At 39.4% G+C, this 20,911-nt stretch overlaps 1 protein-coding gene across 2 annotated transcripts in view; it reads right to left on the minus strand.

Annotated features, from left to right (window-relative positions):
* ptprn2 (protein tyrosine phosphatase receptor type N2) overlaps nucleotides 1-20,911 on the minus strand; it is a 271,389-nt gene that overhangs the window by 153,195 nt on the left and 97,283 nt on the right. For both annotated transcript variants that reach the window (XM_067438653.1, XM_067438662.1), the window contains exons 9-11: nucleotides 20,426-20,850; nucleotides 16,533-16,619; nucleotides 9,893-9,972 (exon numbers count right to left, since the gene is read on the minus strand). In XM_067438653.1, the coding sequence (XP_067294754.1) occupies nucleotides 9,893-9,972; nucleotides 16,533-16,619; nucleotides 20,426-20,850 (592 nt within the window). The remainder of the gene's footprint in view (nucleotides 1-9,892; nucleotides 9,973-16,532; nucleotides 16,620-20,425; nucleotides 20,851-20,911) is intronic.

Below are 20,911 nucleotides of genomic sequence, written 5' to 3' on the forward strand. Positions count from 1 at the left end.
GTTTGCTCACTTAGCCCGGCTTCCAGATATGAAATATGGATTTGTCTTTCATTTAATTTATTATGTTTTATTCCTTTTATATTTCCTTTTACTGAAACACTAAAAAGTCAAGATGAATATTGCCTGTACTATTGTGTGTCCCTCTCACTAAAAGAAAGCACATGTTATCAGTATGTTTTGGTAAGAACTAGTTAGAACTGGAGCTTAATCAGCTCCAATCTTGGAGAGACTGTGTATCTGTGTATGTGCGCAATATTCTGTGTTACAGATCAGAATGGTGTCAATGGGCACCCTAAGAGATGGGTGGACTTGTTGTTCTGGGCAAGCTGGCGCCTGCTCCAGATCTGGAAGGTCACTACGGGCCTAATTCTGGGTGAAAGCATCAACAAGTGACACGTCAGTGGAAACGTGCATCAGATTAACTGACATGAGTGGAAATTTACCATGACTGTGCATTGTCTCTGAGCCAATCAGAACCATCCACATTGCAGTAATGACGTGGATAAGACCTTGAAAACGGTATAACTGTTGGGACAATTGTATGTACGATAGGGCGAGGCAACGAGACGGTGAGAGAGGGAGCGCGGCCTACGAACTCCTTGTGAGACTTGAAGCTGGCTTCTGCTTTTGAAACTGCAAACTATTCTTAAGTAAATTTTTCTTTTAATTAATTGCAATCCTGACTCTGTCTTCATTTCTTCACTACTGGTCCGGGGTCATAAGCTGTTAACCCCTAACAAGAGAGCACCCAAACCGACACCTTAACATAATTAGTCTCCGAGACCGAGCCCAACAGTATTTCTGACCAGGTGCATGAGCCAGCTACACTCACCTAAAGGATTATTAGGAACACCATACTAATACTGTGTATGACCCCCTTTCGCCTTCAGAACTGCCTTAATTCTACGTGGCATTGATTCAACAAGGTGCTGAAAGCATTCTTTAGAAATGTTGGCCCATATTAATAGGATAGCAATCTTGCAGTTGATGGAGATTTGTGGGATGCACATCCAGGGCATGAAGCTCCCGTTTCACCACATCCCAAAGATGATCTATTGGGTTGAGATCTGGTGACTGTGGGGCCATTTTAGTCATGTTCAAGAAACCAATATGAAATGACTCAAGCTTGGTGACATGATGCATTATCCTGCTGGAAGTAGCCATCAGAGAATGGGTACATGGTGGTCATAAAGGGATGGACATGGTCAGACACAATTCTCAGGTAGGCCGTGGCATTTAAACGATGCCCAATTGGCACTAAGGGGCCTAAAGTTTGCCAAGAAAACATCCCCCACACCATTACACCACCACCAGCAGCCTGCATAGTGGTAACAAGGCATGATGGATCCATGTTCTCATTCTGTTTATGCCAAATTCTGACTATAACCTCTGAATGTCTCAACAGAAATCGAGACTCATCAGACCAGGCAACATTTTTCCAGTCTTCAACTGTCCAATTTTGGTGAGCTTGTGCAAATTGTAGCCTCTTTTTCCTATTTGTAGTGGAGATGAGTGGTAGCCGGTGGGGTCTTCTGCTGTTGTAGCTCATCCGCCTCAAGGTTGTGCGTGTTGTGGCTTCACAAATGCTTTGCTGCATACCTTGGTTGTAACGAGTGGTTATTTCAGTCAAAGTTGTTCTTCTATCAGCTTGAATCAGTCGGCCCAGTCTCATCTAACCTCCAGCATCAACAAGGCACTTTTGCCCAGAGGACTGCCGCATACTGGATGTTTTTCCCTTTTCACACCATTCTTTATAAGAAGAAGTTTCTTATTCTTATTCTTCTTCTGAACAGCCAGTTTCTTTGCCCGTCTCTGCTGGTTCCCTTCAGCCCTATAGTCTTCCGGTCTCCAGCTCCAACTAGTAAAGAGTATCCCTTGGCTCTGCTTCAAGCCACTGATCCTGTCACTCAACCTGTCGACTTATTGGCTTCACCTTGGCCCCTCCTTGCCTTGGCTCCACCAGATTCCATTGTCCTTTCAGCTCCATCGGGCTCCTTGTCCCTCCGGCTTTACCTTGGTAAGACATCGCTCTGTCTGTGCCATGGACATTCTGCTCTGTCAGACTTCCCCTCCCCACCAGCTCTGCCCTAATTTTGATCTGGCTACACCATCAATGTTGTGGTCTTATCAGCTTTTAATCTCAACATGGTTTTGTCAGCCAAGTCTCCACCATGGCTCATCCCTCTCTCAACTCTGCTGTGGCCTGTTGTCCTGGCTGTTTTATTTGAATAAATACTGTTATTAAAATCTTCCTTATCTTCATTGTGCGCTGCTACTACTCAAGACGTGGCAACAGTTCAGTGAAAAACTACTTTTGATTTTGAAACCGATACCATTTTAACAAACAATTGTATTATATTGTAATCATTTAACAAATAAAAATATATACATGTCTATGACCAAGACACACTGTTCAGGCATAACATTATTCCTAATAGTGTGTTAGTCCCAATTTTGCTGCCAAAACAGCCCTGACCCAGCGAGGCATGGACTCCACTAGACGCTTGAAGGTATGCTGTGGTATCTGTCACCAAGATGTTCACAGCAGATCCTTTAAGTCATGTAAGTTGCCAGGTAGGGCCTCCATGGATTGGACCTTTTTGTGGGGAATTTGGAGGCCAAGTCAACACCTCAAACCATTCCTAAGCCATTTTTATGGCAGGGTGTATTATACTGCTGGATGCCACAGACACCAGGGAATAACGTTTCCAAAAAAGGGGGGTACATGGTCTGCAACAATGCTTAGGTAGGTGGTACAGGTCAAAGTAACATCCACATAGATGGCAGGATCCAAGGTTTCACAGCAGAAGATGTTGGAACTTCTGGCGGTGGGCAGGGGTCAGCATGGGCTCGTGGGGTCAATTTGAGCTACAGTAGCTTGTCTGTTTGATTGAACCACACAGGCCAGCCTTCGCACCCCTTGTGCATCAGGGAGCCTTGGCCACCCATGACCCTGTCGCCAGTTTACCAATTTTGATAGATACTGACCACTGGAGACTGGGAACACCCCACAAGAGTTGCAGTTTTTGAAATGCTTTGACCTAGTTGTCTAGCCATCACAATTTGACCACTCACTCAAATCCTTTCCGGGTTCTAACTAGTGGTGGGCCGTTATCGGCGTTAACAGGCTGCGTTAACTTGAGACTCTTATTGGGCGATAAAAAAAATATTGCTGTTAATCTATTCTCAAAGTTGGGTTGGGAGCTGGGTCTATACTACTCAATCTATGATGACTTTCACATTGATATATTAGCGCGGATGTATACCAAGCCGAATTGCCCTGTAGGGGGCGAGAAAGAGTCTTCAAACCTATGTCTATGCCTTCTGTGAAATTACCACATCAAACATGATGTGCTAACATGGATGCAGCTATGAAGCAGTCATGTTTGCTTCAGGGAAAATGTATTTTTAAGAGCTTCCCAATGGAAACCTCGACAAAATTAAGGTTGTTTGCACCTTGTGCATAGCAAAATAAGTTTACTGTAGGAGTTCTTCCAGTCTTGAGTACCACCTAAAAACACACTTTTTTGTCACTCCGATTAAAATCATTTGGATTGAAAGATTCAGTGGACTGTTTACATGAGACTTTATCTAAACCGACCTGGGGTTTACATGTGCTGACTCAAAATAATTTTGTGACATGCACACAAAGTGTGTCTGTCGCATCAGAAATGTCAAAGCTGTACTCTCCAGCAGCTGGAATGTGGTCACGGTTGCCATAGCAACTCTCAACGGCCAGGACATATACGATTTTATAAAAGCTATTTATTTGTTGTAAAGTCTTAATAATAGCACCCTTAATAATCATCTAAGAAAAATAAATTCAAATTCAATCAAATGTTGAAGTAAAAATTGCCTTGGACACATGCTGTCAAGATGAGAGGGTGTAGCCAGGCTAGGTCTGTGGCATTATTCCAACATTATCGTCATAACTTCTGACGAATAAAAAGTTTGCCCCTCAGAAAAATTAACTTTCCTCTCGTCAACATTATAGCCTGGTGTGAGCGCACGCTCTTCAGTTGTGGAGGCGCGTGCTGTATATCACGTCACATAAAGAAGTACACTCAAAAGTAACTGTGACAGGATGTTTACATAGTGAATTTTTTCATTTGATCGGTTCATGAAAAGGTTTATCCCAGCCATCTCAAACCGATTACAATCGAATTCCAAATATTGCTGCTTAATATATCCCACCCACTAACAGGTGCCGTGATGAAGAGATAATCAGTGTTGTTCATTTCATGTGTTGATAAATTACGGCTATGATTTATCAGCTTAAATATATTGGCATATTTTATTGACTTGATCATGTTAAAATGTCACATTATCTATACATAATGTATATATAGTCACAATATTATACATCCCTAAAATCTAGAAAAACAGAATGTCTCACATTAAAGAATGCCTGTTTTTTTTTAGTCATACATAGCAACTACTGAAACACTGAGATTGAAGCAGAGTATCTCCAAAAGAGCACATCCACTCTACAGAAACACTGCCTCACTCATGCACACTAACACACCTCCCACACAAACATTCCACTTTAAAGTGGCTGAAGCACAATGCATTCTGTTTTATCAAAAAAGCCTTTGCTCCTCTATCACAGGAAAATCTACACTGTCGCACGTTCCCTTTCAGCATATGAATTTAGATGAGACCATTTTCTCTTTTGATTGATATGCAGCATTATGAGTTTAATATCGTCTGATCAGAGCATCATAAAAAATGCACCAGTGTACAACAGACTTTAATGAAATCTCAACCACAAGACAAATGATGATGCAGAATGGCCCTTCTTGAAATTGTAACAGTTCCCTTGAGAGCATTTTTCAGAATGTTATAACAAATGAACAGAATACATGTGTGTATATGATATTTATAAATATGCAAGGTTGCAGTCATCCAGTTGGAACATCTATGCTGTATACCACAATAATTTCATAATTGAACTAAACAGAACAAAAATGTGGTCATTTTTAATTATAAAATACCAAAAATCTGATATTCTACATAAAAACTAAATTGTCTAAAATGTTTCAGTTTATGTTATTAATTAATTATTAATAACAGACAAATCAAATAACCAGTCAGATACAAATCTGAATTATACCATGGAATTATATAAATTACATATTTGGGATATATTACATATATTTTTAATTAGAAGTGATTAAATAATAACAAACTATGAATTCAGATTTTAAAAAAGTCACTATATTAGACAAACTATCAGACCATTAACCTTTGTCCAGCTGAAATAAATCTAACATGTTGATGTTCAGATGAGATTTAGTGACATCTATGGTCAAGAGGAAAGATGGAGGGCCACCTGACACAGTAAAGAGGACAGAGCGTGCACACACACTTGACAAAAGTATAAAGACAAAATAAGCTACATGACTTAACTTGAGGACTGCAAAAGGTGAGAAGGAGCAGAAATGGGAGACAAGCAGAAATAAATGTGACAGGCAGATAGGAAGAAAAAAAGCACGTTAGAAAGAGAGAATGAGAAAGAAAAGAAAGAGGGACGAGATATGAAGAGAGAGATGACACATTGTAAGATTACACTGTGCAGTTTAGGGTGCCATTTCATCAACACTATGGATGAATCAATGGCGCGATAAATGATTGTGAAGGACACACACACACACACACACACACACACACACACACACACATGGACTCATCTTTTGTTTTGAGACCAGGGAGGGATTACCATATCCAGTCTTTTGTCCAAAGCTTTCTTTCCAGATGAATAGAGTACAACAGCAAATTCCTCAATCCTAATGAATGCACCCCAGACCCCCCATAAAGCCCTTCAGTTAGTTGCTGTGTTGCTAGCAGCTTGAAAGACTACAGCACAGCTTTGCATCAGAATATCAAATCCCTGCTGTACACATAGACCCTACAGGATACAAGCCTACCATCTATATTGCTGTTCCTTCACTGGAAATAGCTTGGCAGGAAGTGATAATTTTTTTGTCAGAGAAAATTAATGGTTACATGTTTGTGAAGCCATGGTTACAGAAATTAGGTGTCATGAATTGCTCTGACATACAGGGCATTTCGAAACCACCTTTAAAGGGATAGTTCACTTTAAAATGAAAATTCTGTCATCAGTTACTCACCTTCAAGTTGTCTCAAACCTGTATGAATTTCTTTCTTCAGCTGAACACAAGGGAAGATATTTTGAAGAATGTCAGTAACCAAACAGTTAACTGGAGCCATTGATTTCCATATTTGGAAAAAAAAATACTATGGAAGTCAATGGCTCCAGTTACCTGTTTGGTTACTGACATTCTTCAAAATATCTTCCCTTGTGTTTAGCTGAAGAAAGAAATTCATACAGGTTTGAAACAACTTAAGGGTGAGTAAAAGACGACAGAATTTTCATTTTAAAGTGAACTATCCCTTTAAGAGGGTGCACTGCATCAAACAAATAAGGACAACAGTTTACAAAAACAGCATAAATAAATAAATAAATATAAACAAATAAATAAAAAAGCATCGTGAAACTGCTCCCAACGAGCTGGATGGCGCCTTACATGGCTGACACCGCCGTCGGTGTGTGAATGAGGGAGTGAATGGGTGAATGTGAGGCAAGATGTAAAGCGCTTTGGATGGCCATAGGGTCTGTGAAAAGCGCTATATAAATGCAGTCCATTTACCATTTTCCATCGTGTTAGTTTTAACAGGTCATGTTAATCAAGCTTGCACCAGCGTACTCTCAGCTGATTCACTCCTATCTATAGGAAAAGGACGCCTATCACAGCATATCTATATATAGGGTCCATTCAGTATTATCAGCAGCTATCGCATTGCTCAGGACCTAATTGCCCTTCTCCATTCCCAGCTCCTCTTTTCATCCCGTCAGTATTTGGCCTTTTGATACTCCTCTTCAAATCAGACTCATTTCTCATATTATGTTGCTATATTAAATTACTGTCATTAAGAACATTAATGATATCTGCAATACATTATGTTGGTTCTGTTCTGTTTACCCTATTGCTGCTCTCCCTGCTCTTATCCATTGTAGGCTGCATGGATGGACAGGGAGTTCTTGCCCAGACCAGAACCACACTGCCAATCTTAACTGTATGCTAATTGTCAATCATCTTTGGTGCTAGTGTTCTTGACAGAACTGCTTTTGTGAAGTCTGTTCCTCTATAGACAATCACTCATCAAGTAGTTTTATATCTTATGTATCTAACAAATATATCTAACTTTTCAACGAGTACTGTGATATTGTAGTTGCATGTATTTTTCTTCCTGCACTATACAATTCAGACAGATGGACTTTATTGTCCCTGAAAGGGAAAAATAGGAAGTTAAATATAAATTGACACATTTCTATGACATACACCATAGACAAAACACAAGGGAGCTGCTGTCAAAGACAGATGCTTGTGGCAGAACCAGAGGAAGACAACTAGGTAAGTGGAACATGTTCATTTCAGACTCCATTTTACGTGTCTGAATGGAGGGGGTATTATGTACAAAGTAAGATTCCTGCCAAACAGGCTGATCTAATGTTCTCTAACTTGCTGAGGTCAACAGTACATTTGATCATTTCAGTGTCATTTAGAGATGTGCTACTAAACATGCATAAAAGACTAATGCCTTTCAGTGCTTCTAAAAATCACTGATGACCAAGTGACCATTTATGCCACATACATAAAGGTTTCTGCACAATATTAAGTAAGACCCAAAATCAAATCATTCAAGATGCTTTCTAATAACCCTTGAAAACTGCAGTAAACACTTGAGAAGTTAAATAAGCGAGTTTTGGTTGTTTTAAATGTAAAAGCACTGCAAAATCATATAAACACAGATCAACAGTTACAACCCAAACATAATCCTCAACAATCCACCATATTTTCCACCGATCACAAATACAGGGAAGTTGCTTAAATACCTAAGGGGTGTATGTGATGTCAAAGGCACAAACATTGGAATAAACGATTAGGTGTGATCAGCGGTGTGTATACAGGAGTAATAAAGTGTGAGGAGAGATCCTCTCTGTTTAAATAAAGTAATAAATTGGTATTCAGGCACCAGGGTTTTCATAATTTATCTGCCGCGTGAGAGCGGCTGATCATGTTGACTTAACATTTTGTCTGACATTTGGGTCTGACGAGCCCAGCCATTAACTCTCTCAATATGCTACAAGAGACTCTCAAAGGGAGGAGAGACTGGAGATATACTCACTCGCGCAGACGCACGTACACAAATAAAAGTCGAAATTCACACCACAGCAATTGGACAAAATTGGAGTGCATTTCCACAGATTCTGAAACATCCACAAACACATTTGGACACAAACTAAATCAATCAGAACTGGGTCGAGAAGGATGAGATGTCCAAAGACTCCAGCAGCAACCAGCCACAAGAAAGACAACACATACAAATAGACTTGTGCATTATCTGCAGTGTTCCCCATCGAGGTCAAAACACTGACAACCAAAAAAAAAAAAAACATTTTCATTAAATATACTTCAAGTTCTGTCTTGTTGGCTGCATGTCATTATTTCAGTTGGCATTACTGAAAATTATTTGTAGCTGCAGATATAAACAAAGAGAGTACTAAACAAAAGCCCATAATGACTGTCAAACTGTAATAGAGTTTCAACACATACCCAGAGCACTTTACTTTTTAAAACAACTGGGTATTTCAGGTCCAGTTTAGAAAAAAGGTTCCCATGAAATCTTTCCCTTGCGTATCTCTCGTCTTATCTGTCAGGAAGCACAGACAGACATGGAACAAATTCACATGAATCTGTTTTTCCTAGAAGTAATTATGATGGATCAAGAGAATACAGACCTTATGATGTCAGATTCCTTTTGTTTTTCCTTTCATTCTTTGCCCTTTCTTTTGTGCATTAAAGATCAAATATGAAATCCTGAGTGTTAAATGTTAAAACAGTGACTGAAAAGGGGTCTAGTTATAAATTCTGAATAACTGACACCAATGATGAAAATTCAAAAAGTACTGCAAAACAACTGTTTTAGAATTCCAAAATGTATCAAAGTCATAATTAAAATGCTCAGTATTTGCCAGTGTTGTGCGGCATTCATAAGACCGGGATGCAGAATTGCAATTGAAATTAAAATAAAAGGAATTCATAAAGTATAACTGTAATAATTGTGCATTTTTAACTTAAAATAGATTTTTTTAAATAAAAACTTGCCATGTTGATTTGAAAATTATTGTCTTAAAGTTTAAGTCTTAAAGTCTGAAAGTTTTAAAAGCCTTACAAACTTGACAAACAGGTCAATCAGGCTGATATGTCAGCTATAGAAATTTTGTTTTAAATCAATCATCAACTCTGGATTTTGTTTGATCCCTTGTTTGTTGATCCCCAAATTTGTATAACTACATGGGTATTACACTGGTATTACACTATAAATATGGTTTATGAGGACATTTCAAATGTCCTCATATTTCAAATAGCTTTAAAAACATACTAAATTATGTTTTTTTCAGAAAGTAAAAATGCAGAATGTTTCCTGTGATGGGTAGGTTTAGGGGTAGGGGCAGTGTAAGGGGATAGAAAATATGGTTTGGAGAGTCCCTGTAAACCACATAGACCAATGTGTGTGTGTGTGTGTGTGTGTGTGTGTGTGTGTGTGTGTGTGTGTGTGTGTGTGTGTGTGTGTGTGTGTGTGTGTGTGTGTGTCTGTGTGTGTGTGTGTGTGTGTGTGTGTCTGTGTGTGTGTGTGTGTGTGTACTGTATTTCTAATGTGAACTGTAAAATAGGGGTTTAAACCTTGAAAATAACTAATGCTGCAATCAAGGTCGTGGCACTATAAGAGGATTCTTCCCCAATGTGTCAGGAGATGATCGGAATAGCAACTAGAATGCAGTAGTAGAACGTGTGTTTGTGCATACCTGCAACTCTGGCTAGCTGGGCCGTGCTGATGTTTTGAGCATTGGGGCGGACTCGAAAGGTTACTGCTGGACCCAGAACCCTGAGAGAGAAGAGAGAGAGAGAGAGAGAGAGAGAGAGAGAGAGAGAGAGAGAGAGAGAGAGAGAGAGAGAGAGAGAGAGAGAGAGAGAGAGAGAGAGAGAGAGAGAGAGAGAGAGAGAGAGAGAGAGAGAGAGACAATAAGGAGAAAACAAGAAAGAAGAGAGATTATCAGAATGTCAGTATGCAGTGAGTGTGATGAACAAAACAGTTGCAGCTTTGAGTCATGAGCATAATCTTTTATAATTTCAAAAATACATTGTTGCAGACTGAGTCAACTGCAGTACCGCAACTCCAGTTAAAACATCAGCAGATCACTGGGGAATATTGCGTTTTGGTTCATTTTCTTATGACAGATCTATGCTGTTAGTTTCCCTTTCTGCTTTTGACATAAATTGACAAGTTTTTCCTCCATGAAATAAATCCTCAAGGGAAACCTGATGTTCTCAGGGTTGTCTAAAATGTTTAGTAGATCAACTCCATTCAGCAAATGGGTCCAAATGAAAAAAGTAAAAGAAATCATTCTTTAAAAAAAAAAAAAAGCTCACAGGCTCAATACGTTGTATATGAATCTCTTTGCAGCATTTGAATTGGTGATCCAGAAATGTTGTGCAAATGCATGATGGCATTTTGTACAAATGGCATTTGTGATTGAGCCAAACAGCTGTCTGGGTGAGATCCCAGCAGCACTCCTCATTCATTTATCTATTCTAACAGAGAATCCTGTGAATATTTCATGGTGAACTGTTCCTTTAAAGAGAACGGAAATTATGCAAAATATATTAAAAACTGACACAGTTAAAACAAACATACATCCCCTCACGATTGAAAAACACAGACTCTGGCAAACGGGAGACAAATATCTGCTAACTAGCACACCACCATGACATCAAAAGAGACCCGTAGATGAGCTACGGTTAATCTCAACATATCTGTGTTTCTTTTTAAGATGCCTAAAGCAGTGAATAAGATGGTTAGCTCATAAACATAGTTGTTCAGCTAGGGATCTTCCCGGTTCCTGGTTTTGTGGCAAAAGCATTTATGTGGGATAATGCAGCTCTGAAGCTGCTCCCACTGCAGACCAGGGTGAGGTGAGGGTCACAAATAGAGAGAGAGAAAAAAATAGGAAGAGGGGAAAAAAAAGAAAGAGAGGTGGAAGACTGGAGGAATGGATCTGACACCAGAACAAAATCCCATTCACACGTCAGCAGGTGGCCAAAGGCAACCTCTCATCCTCAGCAGAATTAACACACACAGACACCCAGATAGCTACTGGAAAATAATTCTAGTTTCTTGTGTCTCCTTTTATTCTCGTTATATCTTAAATTATTTTAATGGTATTGTTGAACCATTAAGACATATATAATAATAATACACACACACACACACACACACACACACACACACACGCACGCACGCACGCACGCACGCACGCACACACACACACACACACACACACACACACACACACACAGTGGTAATAACAGGTTATATAAGAAACAGCATAGCAAATATCGTAAAATAAATAAATAAATAATATTAATATTATTATGGGGGGGTAAAACATTAAAGAAAAAAACGTGTCTTCATTTTTTAAAAGATTAAATATGTTAAGATTACCTATGTTTTTGTTTGTTTTGAAAAAGGTAAGCTGCATAGTTAATGGATCTAAGATCTTAGATTAGATCCATAATGTGACACAAACCAACAGTCACTGTTTGGATTTAAATAGACAAATGCTTAGGAGATTATGGGCCCTATTTTAACGATCTGAAACGCAAGTGTCAAAGCGCGAAGCGCAAGTAACTTTGTGGGCGGGTCTCGGCGCTGTTGCCATTTTCCCGGCGGGATAAATGGCTCTTGTGCCCGGCGCAAATCTAAAATGGGTTGGTCTGAAGTAGCTTCATTATTCATAGGAGTGGTTTGAACGTAACGTGAATAAACCAATCAGAGCGTCATCCAACATTCCCTTTAAAAGCAGATGCGCAAGTTTCATTATGGATTGCTATTATTATGGCGTATTTACCAGGCGCACGCCAGGAGCGGTTCACAGCCGAGGAGACTGATGTTCTTGTAAGAGCAGTGAAAGACAGAGAAGATTTGTTGTATGGGGATGGGAGAACCCCACCCAAAATAGCGTCGGTTAAACAGGCGTTGGTTAAACTTTTTTTTCAGTTTTTCAGTCGATTTTTTTTCCTGGTTCTTGACGGACAAACCAATTTGTCAGATGTCCTTATATACATATATGTCTGGCCACTATTGGGCAAACAGGTCTGATTCTTAATTACTACAATTAGCCTGAATAATTTGTAAGCTAGATTTATGCCTATTTTTTCACATCTTCATGGCACACCACAATGATTTCAGTCATCTTATGTATTAATATTTTTTTTAGTGCAAAAATAACTTGCATCTGTGTAGATTTCATGAGCAAAGTGTATGTGCGTTGTGCACGCTATACATTATGGTCAAGCATGCGCCCTTAAAATAGCATAATGAGCAACGCGCAACTGACTTTAAACTAGGTTTTTTCTGGTCAGTGGCGCAATTGTTTAATGGAACAGCAAAATAGCACCAGGGATTGTTTGCGCCGGAACACGCCTCCTTTTTTGCGCTGAACCGCCCAGGGAGCGCAAGTTTATTCACTAGTTTAGCGACGTGCTTCTGTGGAGGGAAAAGCGCGCTTTGTGTGGGTGCAAAATAGGAATGACACATGCGTCGGTGTACAAAGTCAATTGCGCTGGGTGCAAGATAGGGCCCTATGATTGTATTAGTATTGCAGATATTATTATTATTTTTAAACCTAATTGATCTTGACCAAAATTTGATGCACATCTTGATAGAAATAACATCACATTACATATAACATTTATTTCCATCAAAAAGTTTATACATTTTTAGTCAAGATCTTGTCTTGACAACCCAAGATTCAAGCCCTCTGTAAAGTCTACTCCAGCACATCCCAAAGAATTTCAATGAATTTAAGGTCTGGAATCAGAGGTGCCAATTCATGTGTGAAAATTATACTTCATGCTCCCTCACAAGCATTTTTGTCATCCTGGAATATGGCCATGATGAAGTGTCTTCCTACATGGTTGTTTACTAAATTAAAAGTTACACACGCCATTAAATATGGTTAGAAGAACTGATGCCAAATATATAACATTCTAGAAACACAATAATCAATAATGGTCAATCATTGACTATTTAAATCCAAACAGCAACTTTTTTTGGCAAGGCAGTATATATATATACATATAATATTATTAATAATAATATTATTAATGACAAAAAACACCTTGAACATTTTTATTTTTGGTTTACCAGTGTCTTCATACATGCACTAACTTTTTAATATCTAAAAACATAATTCCCCCTTATATATGCACACCCACCATGGGAACATTATCACTCCACTTGTATTTACTCTCCCTACACCAACCCCATATTTTGCATTCTTTTCAGTTTGGTTCTTTACCCAGAGAATCTGGAAATGTTTGGATAAGAACACTGGCTGTTAGAGCTAAATAAACACAATGGCCCAGACTCCCGGTTATAACACCATCAGTGCTGATAAGCTATCAGTAAAATGCCACCAATGTCCAGTACACAGAGGGAGGGAAGCCATAATGTGACGATACTGCTTCTGTTCAACTCCCTTTGCACTGTGGGGGAGCGTGTGGGATGGAGATGATAGGTAGACTGTGTGTGTTGTGTGTTTGTGGGGGACGGGGGCTGGGGCTGGGGCTGGGGCTGGGGGGGGATACATAAACGAGTGAGAGAATAGAAGAAAGGTACAATTAGTGTAAATGAATGCGTTTCTGTTAGTGTTTCAATGTGTATAAAAGAAAAAGACTGTCTGATTGCAATGTATGTGTTTTTCTGTGCCCCCTACTGTCTGCGCACAGTACAGCCCTTACGTCATGTCTGGAGTTCAGAGAGATGCTACACTGACTCTTTATGTAACTGCAAAACAGCGCAAAGCCCAACGAGTGGCAACACCACGTTTCGGCGAAGGAATAGTCGCATGAGTGTGTGCTGAATTTGTGATCTTTAACTGCATATTTGATCATACAAGTAGCATATAGCTTCTACATCGTGTAGTCTGTTTGTGCACTTATCTTTAGTCCAAAATAATACAGACATTATGACATTATATAAAAGTGTGCATCATCCAGTACACCTTTCCGTTATTTCTGAGAAAAGATGAAAAACATGAGCTGACAAAAAAATACATTAGCAGGTACCTGTGTAAATAGATATTACCTACTATTCAAGAGAGAAAATTAATCAGACACACAGACACAACTCACCTGGACAGTGTGTCCAAATACACACTCATTTATCTAGGTATTTCTTCTTAATAGTTACTACTAGAGAAACAGAGGAAATTAATCTATTCAAACTACTCTGTGTGTGTGTGTGTGTGAGTGTGTGTGTGTGTGTGTGTGTGTGTGTGTGTGTGTGTGTGTGTGTGTGTGTGTGTGTGTGTGTGTGTGTGTGTGTGTGTGTGTGTGTGTGTGTGTGCGTGTGTGCGTGTGTGTTTCAAGTAGTAAGCTAAAAAGTAAATATTCCATTAATGGACATTTGCAACATCCTTATTTATGTATATAAAAAACAATATAGAAATAAAGTTAATTATGTTTTCAGTTAGAATGTGAATTTGGGTTATGCTATTTCAATTAACTGTAAATGAAACAATAATAAATCATTGTAATAATTAGTTACATTTATATAGCGCTTTTCAAGGCACTCAAAGTGGGGAATCTCCTTAACCATCATTAATGTGCAGCACCTGGATGATGCAACGGCAGCCATATTGCGCCAGAACACCCACCACCCACCAGCTGATTGGTGGAGAGGAGACCAAGTGATGAAGCCAATCAGTGTATATGTGGATGATTAGGAGGCCATGATGGACGGGGGCCAACGGGCAAATTTGGCCAGGATGTTGGGGTTACACGGTCCCCTACTCTTTTTCCAAAGGACATCCTGGGATTTTTAATGACCACAGAGAGTCAGGCCCTCGGTTTAGTCTCATCCGAAGGACAGGAATAGAAGCCAATTAAATATGTGTGTGAGTGAGAGTGCGTGCGTACGATCGATCGATCCAGCGGGCGTGAGTGCGTGCGTGCGATCAAGCGTGTGCGTGCGTGAGTGAGTGAGTGAGTGAGTGTGATCAAGCGAGCATGTGAGTGTGTGCTTGCGTGCGAGCGTGAGTGAGTGAGCGTGCGAGCATGAGCGCGTGCGAGCGTGAGCGCGTGCGAGTGTGAGTGAGTGAGTGTAAGTGTGAGTGCGTGCGTGCGAGAGTGAGTGAGTGTGTGTGAGAGTGCGTGCGAGCGATCGATCCAGCGAGCGTGAGTGCTTGCGATCAAGCGTGTGCGTGCGTGAGTGAGTGAGTGAGTGAGTGTGATCGAGCGAGCATGTGAGTGTGTGCTTGCGTGCGAGCGTGAGTGAGTGAGCGTGCGAGCATGAGCGCGTGCGAGCGTGAGCGCGTGCGAGTGCGTGCGAGTGTGAGTGAGTGAGTGAGTGTAAGTGTGAGTGCGTGCGTGCGAGAGTGAGTGAGTGTGTGTGAGAGTGCGTGCGAGCGATCGATCCAGCGAGCGTGAGTGCTTGCGATCAAGCATGTGCGTGAGTGAGTGAGTGAGTGTGATCGAGCGAGCATGTGAGTGTGTGCTTGCGTGCAAGCGTGAGCGCGTGCGAGCGTGAGCGCGTGCGAGCGTGAGCGTGTGCGAGCGTGAGCGCGTGCGTGCGAGTGTGAGCGAGTGTGTGAGTGTAAGTGTGAGTGCGTGCGTGCGAGAGTGAGTGAGTGTGTGTGAGTGAGAGTGCGTGCGAGCGATCGATCCAGCGAGCGTGAGTCCGTGCGATCAAGCATGTGCGTGAGTGAGTGAGTGAGTGAGAGCAATCGAGCGAGCGTGCGCGCATGACAGAGAGAGCGCGAGCAAGAAATTAGTAATTGCATTAATATTTGTATTTATTTTATCCTTGTATATAAAGCTTCCTTTATTAAGTGTGTGAGTGAAATGTAACCACAATACACAATAAGTTTGTCACTAAAAATACAAAAGTGGTAGAAAGCATTTGTTGCTTTCCAAACAATTAAGCAGAAAGCTGTCTTTAATCTGTGCACTCTGAGAACATTGGTTATCATCAGAGTTGTGTTGTAATTGAACTGAAGTTTACCACTGCAGGCAGGTCAGAATAACACCCACCTACACATACAGAGACGCAATCTCTCTCTCTCTCTCTCTCTCTCTCTCTCTCTCTCTCTGAACCATTTATATAAAGCTTGAACTTATATGCACAGAATTCAGAACACACTCATAATCACTGAGTTGTCACTTGAAAATAAGTACTTAGCCTAAACTATACTGCGAAATGGAAAAACAAAACAAAACCACAGGTTGAGTGTTCCATTAGTGCCATTAGTGTGTCGACCAGCATGAGACTGTCTTCAACAAGTGTGTTTATTTGTTTGTGTGTGTGTATGTGTGTGTGTGTGTGTGTGTGTGTGTGTGTGTGTGTGTGTGTGTGTGTATGTGTGTGTGTGTGTGTGTACTTACGAGAGTTGTAGAAAATCTGTTACATGAAGGCTGACTCTCTCAGCTAAGAGCTCCATGAGGTTCAGCCCCTGATCAGTTGACAGGGAACTAAGATAAAAAAGAATTAAGAGAAATTAAGAGAAATAAAGAAGGAATGATTAGCTTTCAAATAATAATAACAACCGTTTTGTGGTTGGTTGCCAGGGCGTCTACAAAACATTTCTGAGTAGTTTTTAGAATGTCGCCATGCAGTAGCTAGGTGGTTGCGTACTGGCAAAAACTCATAAAAAAAGCATTTTCTTAAATCTCTGACTGGCTCAGGTCTCTTCTTCACTTTAAGTCTACTCTATAAAATGTTTTTCACCCGATTGACTGTCAATCGGGTGAAAACAAAAGTCCAAATTTTCTTTTGAACAGCAAATAATGTCCATAGCATAGTTACAGTAATATTGAGGGCTACAACAGAAGTTCTCAACATTGGGATTGCAGAAATTAATACAATTATTTCAGGAATAACATGACAAAATCAGCAAAGATTAACACTTTACATTTAAAATAAAACACACTTAATATAAAATATGTGGTCTCTAGGCAATACGTGAGAGCATTTAAACACTAACTAAAAAGATTTGGGTTCTCCTGGATGGATACATTATATACAATACAATATTGAAACATTGAACACAGCACATAGGGGGAATACAGAGAGCAGAGAGAGCATAACACGCATAGGGAATAGGACACAGGTGGCTTGCATGCTTTGATAAATCACCTGTATTTTCCAGCAATAAGGCAAACAATAAGGTGTAAATGGAATCCCTGTGAAGTGTGATGTCTTTATGATATGGCCATGCCAGCCTGAGTTAAAAACACTCACACACACACACACACACACACACACACACACACACACACACACACACACACACACACACACACACACACATTCACACATCAGAAAACATGAAAACACACACGAAGCGACTTGCACACAAGTCTAAAGAATAAGCATCCAAATGGAAGCATGTTCACACACATGAAAAAGAAAGTGAGAATTAGAACACGCTAGAGTGCAACTGTATTCCTGATGCTTTTTCACACCTGCAACTTCTTTCCAATACACACTTTTAAATCTACTTTTTAAGAATATGCATTTCAGGTGCTCCAAATTAAATGAGACTGCAGCAAGTGAGGCAAAAAACCTGGAGTGTCTTTGCGATAATGCAGAGGCTGTGGATAGCATCATTTTTCCCTTTGAGGGATGTACTGTACACAACACGCACACACAACAATTTACACACTGAGACCAATATACATGAAGAGGAATGGGGGAATGAGGAAACCAAACAAATTACAGTATGGAATGCAGTAAGAGAAAATGAGCATGCATTGACAATGAAACATAAGAGAAAATGTGATATAAGACAGTGAAAGGATCCATTCTGCATAAAATTAACAGTTTAACTGATTTTAAGCAACACCGTAGCCAATTAAACCACAGATGACTGTATTTCCATGGTTAAATTAACGTACCTAAAGTTTCTATAAAACATACAATGGTATCTGTTATGAAAATGTAACCTAAACAAGTAGAAACTGTAGTTACAACTGCCATAGAGCATGATTTAAATATTCAATTCTATAAAAAAAATGTAAAATATTTAAGTATACAGAAGGAACAGGCTAAATGCGTGACAAATATGTTGTTTCAGGCGTAAGACATTTTAGGGCTTAGCACAGACATTTGTGAATGCGTAGGCTCTGGAATGTAATACGCTCCAAAATCATTAGGAAAAAAAATTAAATGCTACATCAGTGATGAGTGATTTTGTTAGGTAAAACTTTAAATATGACTGAAGCAAAAAACAAAACAGGACCCACTAAATTGTAGACCTACAGTATATATCATTTGAATGTTTATATAAAAATATTCAGTACAAGTACACTTCCATTCAGAAGTTTTCGGCAAGTCAAGTTTTCGGCAAGTCAGACTGCATTAAATTGATCAAAAGTGATAGTATAGATATTTACAATAGCTACATTTACATGGACACCTTTTATTTCAAGCGGAATGAATTAATTCCGGTTCATGAATCCAAACTTAGTGTTTACACAAACACTAAATAAAGTGATGTGGTTGATGTGTTGTCACAAGCTTCAGAATTGACACCGCACAAATATACAGAGGATCCTGTTTGCGCATAATAACAATTCTCCTATGCTGCTACTTTTCTTTGTTTTAAAGAGCAGACTTAATATTTACAGTATCTATTTCAGGTCAGATTTGGCCAATTGTTACATGTGACTTTTTTTATTTAGACTGTGCTACTGGTCCAATTATAATCAGATTATTAGGCCCATATAAACATAGCTATACTGTTAGAAAAAGATTTCTATCAGGGTTGGGTATTTAAATGTATTTTGATTCGCAAGCTTATGATTAAATTTGATTCAAATTGTAATTAAATTTGGATACATCAGGTACAGTACACAACTACTAGCCTGACATGCACAATAAAGCGTTTTTAGTCGTTTAAGCGGATCCATGTGAACAGGGATTTTTTGGGGTAAACGTAATGTTTTTAAATGTCTTTATTATAATAAAGTTATAATACATAACCTCTCTAATCCAACTCATTTTTTGAAATATAAACAAATAGGGGCTGTCATTAAAAATGTACAGATTTATTTAAACATACATTAAATATTGACAAACAGTATAATAAGCATAATGCCGGGGGGTGGGGGGGTTCTAGTTCTTTTTTCGAACTAGAGCTTAGATCGGCTCAAAAAAATGTGCCCGGCACATTATTAACTGTAATTATGAACCCGACCATTTTTGAATACGTGGGCGTTCTGTCGAGAACGAGCCTGTAATGACTAATGAGCGGAGCGGAGCTGGTGTGATCAGCTCAATAATCCGCAGGCGCGCGCTCATGGACCCAGCGGTAAAATGATGTTCGTTCAAATCCAGCTCTGTTTCTCCATCGTGATGTCGGTCAGCCATCACCGTCCATCGGCACAACCCTACTCAGTAGAGTTAATTTTTCCAGATGACTAATGAGTTTATGGGCCACTGAATCACTTTTCAAAGGTAAATGTAAAAAAACATTGATTGAACGATAACGTGAGACATAATGCAAGTTACTTTCAATATACCTTCTGATGTTCATTCATGTTTATATTGTGCTGTAACTACTAGTAAAGCAGCAGAGATGATTACATTTACATTTAATCATTTAGAAGACGCTTTTATCCAAAGCGACTTACAAAAAAGGGGAGAGCAATAGAAGCAACGAAACAAACAAGGCCAACAACCTGTAAGAGCTGTAAGAAGTCTCAGTTATTAGCATAGTACACAGTTGTTGTTGTTTTTTTTTTTTTTTTTTTATTAGTTCATGTGCCACTTATTTTTGTTTAACATTAGAAGTAACAAAGGACAAAGCTTAATGCAATTTACTGGATGGGAGGTGCAATACAAAGTGCATTCATCAACTGAAAACAGCATAGAATAAAAGATAGATTCTTGGGGTTTAAGAATCTATATCGGTTCATAAAAATAAGAATCGATTAAAATAGAGAAATACATTTTTTTTATTATCCTAATTTCAAATAAATGCTTTCTATTCATCAAAGGATTGTGAAAAATGTATCATGGTTTCATTTTATTTTATTATCATGCAACGCAACTGTTTTCAACAATAATTACAAATGTTTTTTTGAGCACCAAATCAAGATTTGAATTATATTAAACTGTAAAAAATGTTTTCACTGTATTTTTGAAAAAATAAATGTACTCTTGGTGAGCAGAAGATACATATTTCAAAAGCATAGTGTAGAGCCATGAGTCCTATAGGAGTACAAACATCTTGTTACTCAAGACAGTCTATGAAAGTGTTTCTATTCTTACTTACGCTTCAGTAACAATGTAGCCAAAGTCTCCGTCATGTGGACTCGAATATGCTGAAATATCCACCTCAACTCTCACACCCTTCTTTTCCACCTCCTCTTTCTCCATGGAATTTTTTTGTGGCACTTTTCCTGGTTGAATCTCTGGTTTTTGCGGGGAGCCTTCAGAACCGTGCATCCACTGTTCTACCTCAGCGTCCACCATTGGCTCTATATCCAATGTGTCAGGTTCCATTTTCTTCTTCATCAGGTCCAGTTCTTTTTGCGTTGTCCGACTTTGGACGTTCTCCAAACTAGCTCTCAACGGGCTTCCAGCATTTGGCTGGTTGATGTACCCCAGAAAAGGCTCTTCTGCTTGGGGAGGATGAGCAGATCCATGGCCAGAGTTACGATCCAGGAACTCGAGCAGCTGGCTGATAAAACCTTTGTCCTGGAAACAGAAAATTACTCAGAGAATTCTATTGACTTCATCACTGAGATAATGGACCTAT

The sequence above is a fragment of the Pseudorasbora parva genome, chromosome 1 (assembly GCF_024679245.1).
Source record: "Pseudorasbora parva isolate DD20220531a chromosome 1, ASM2467924v1, whole genome shotgun sequence".
Classification (NCBI taxonomy): Eukaryota; Metazoa; Chordata; class Actinopteri; order Cypriniformes; family Gobionidae; genus Pseudorasbora; species Pseudorasbora parva.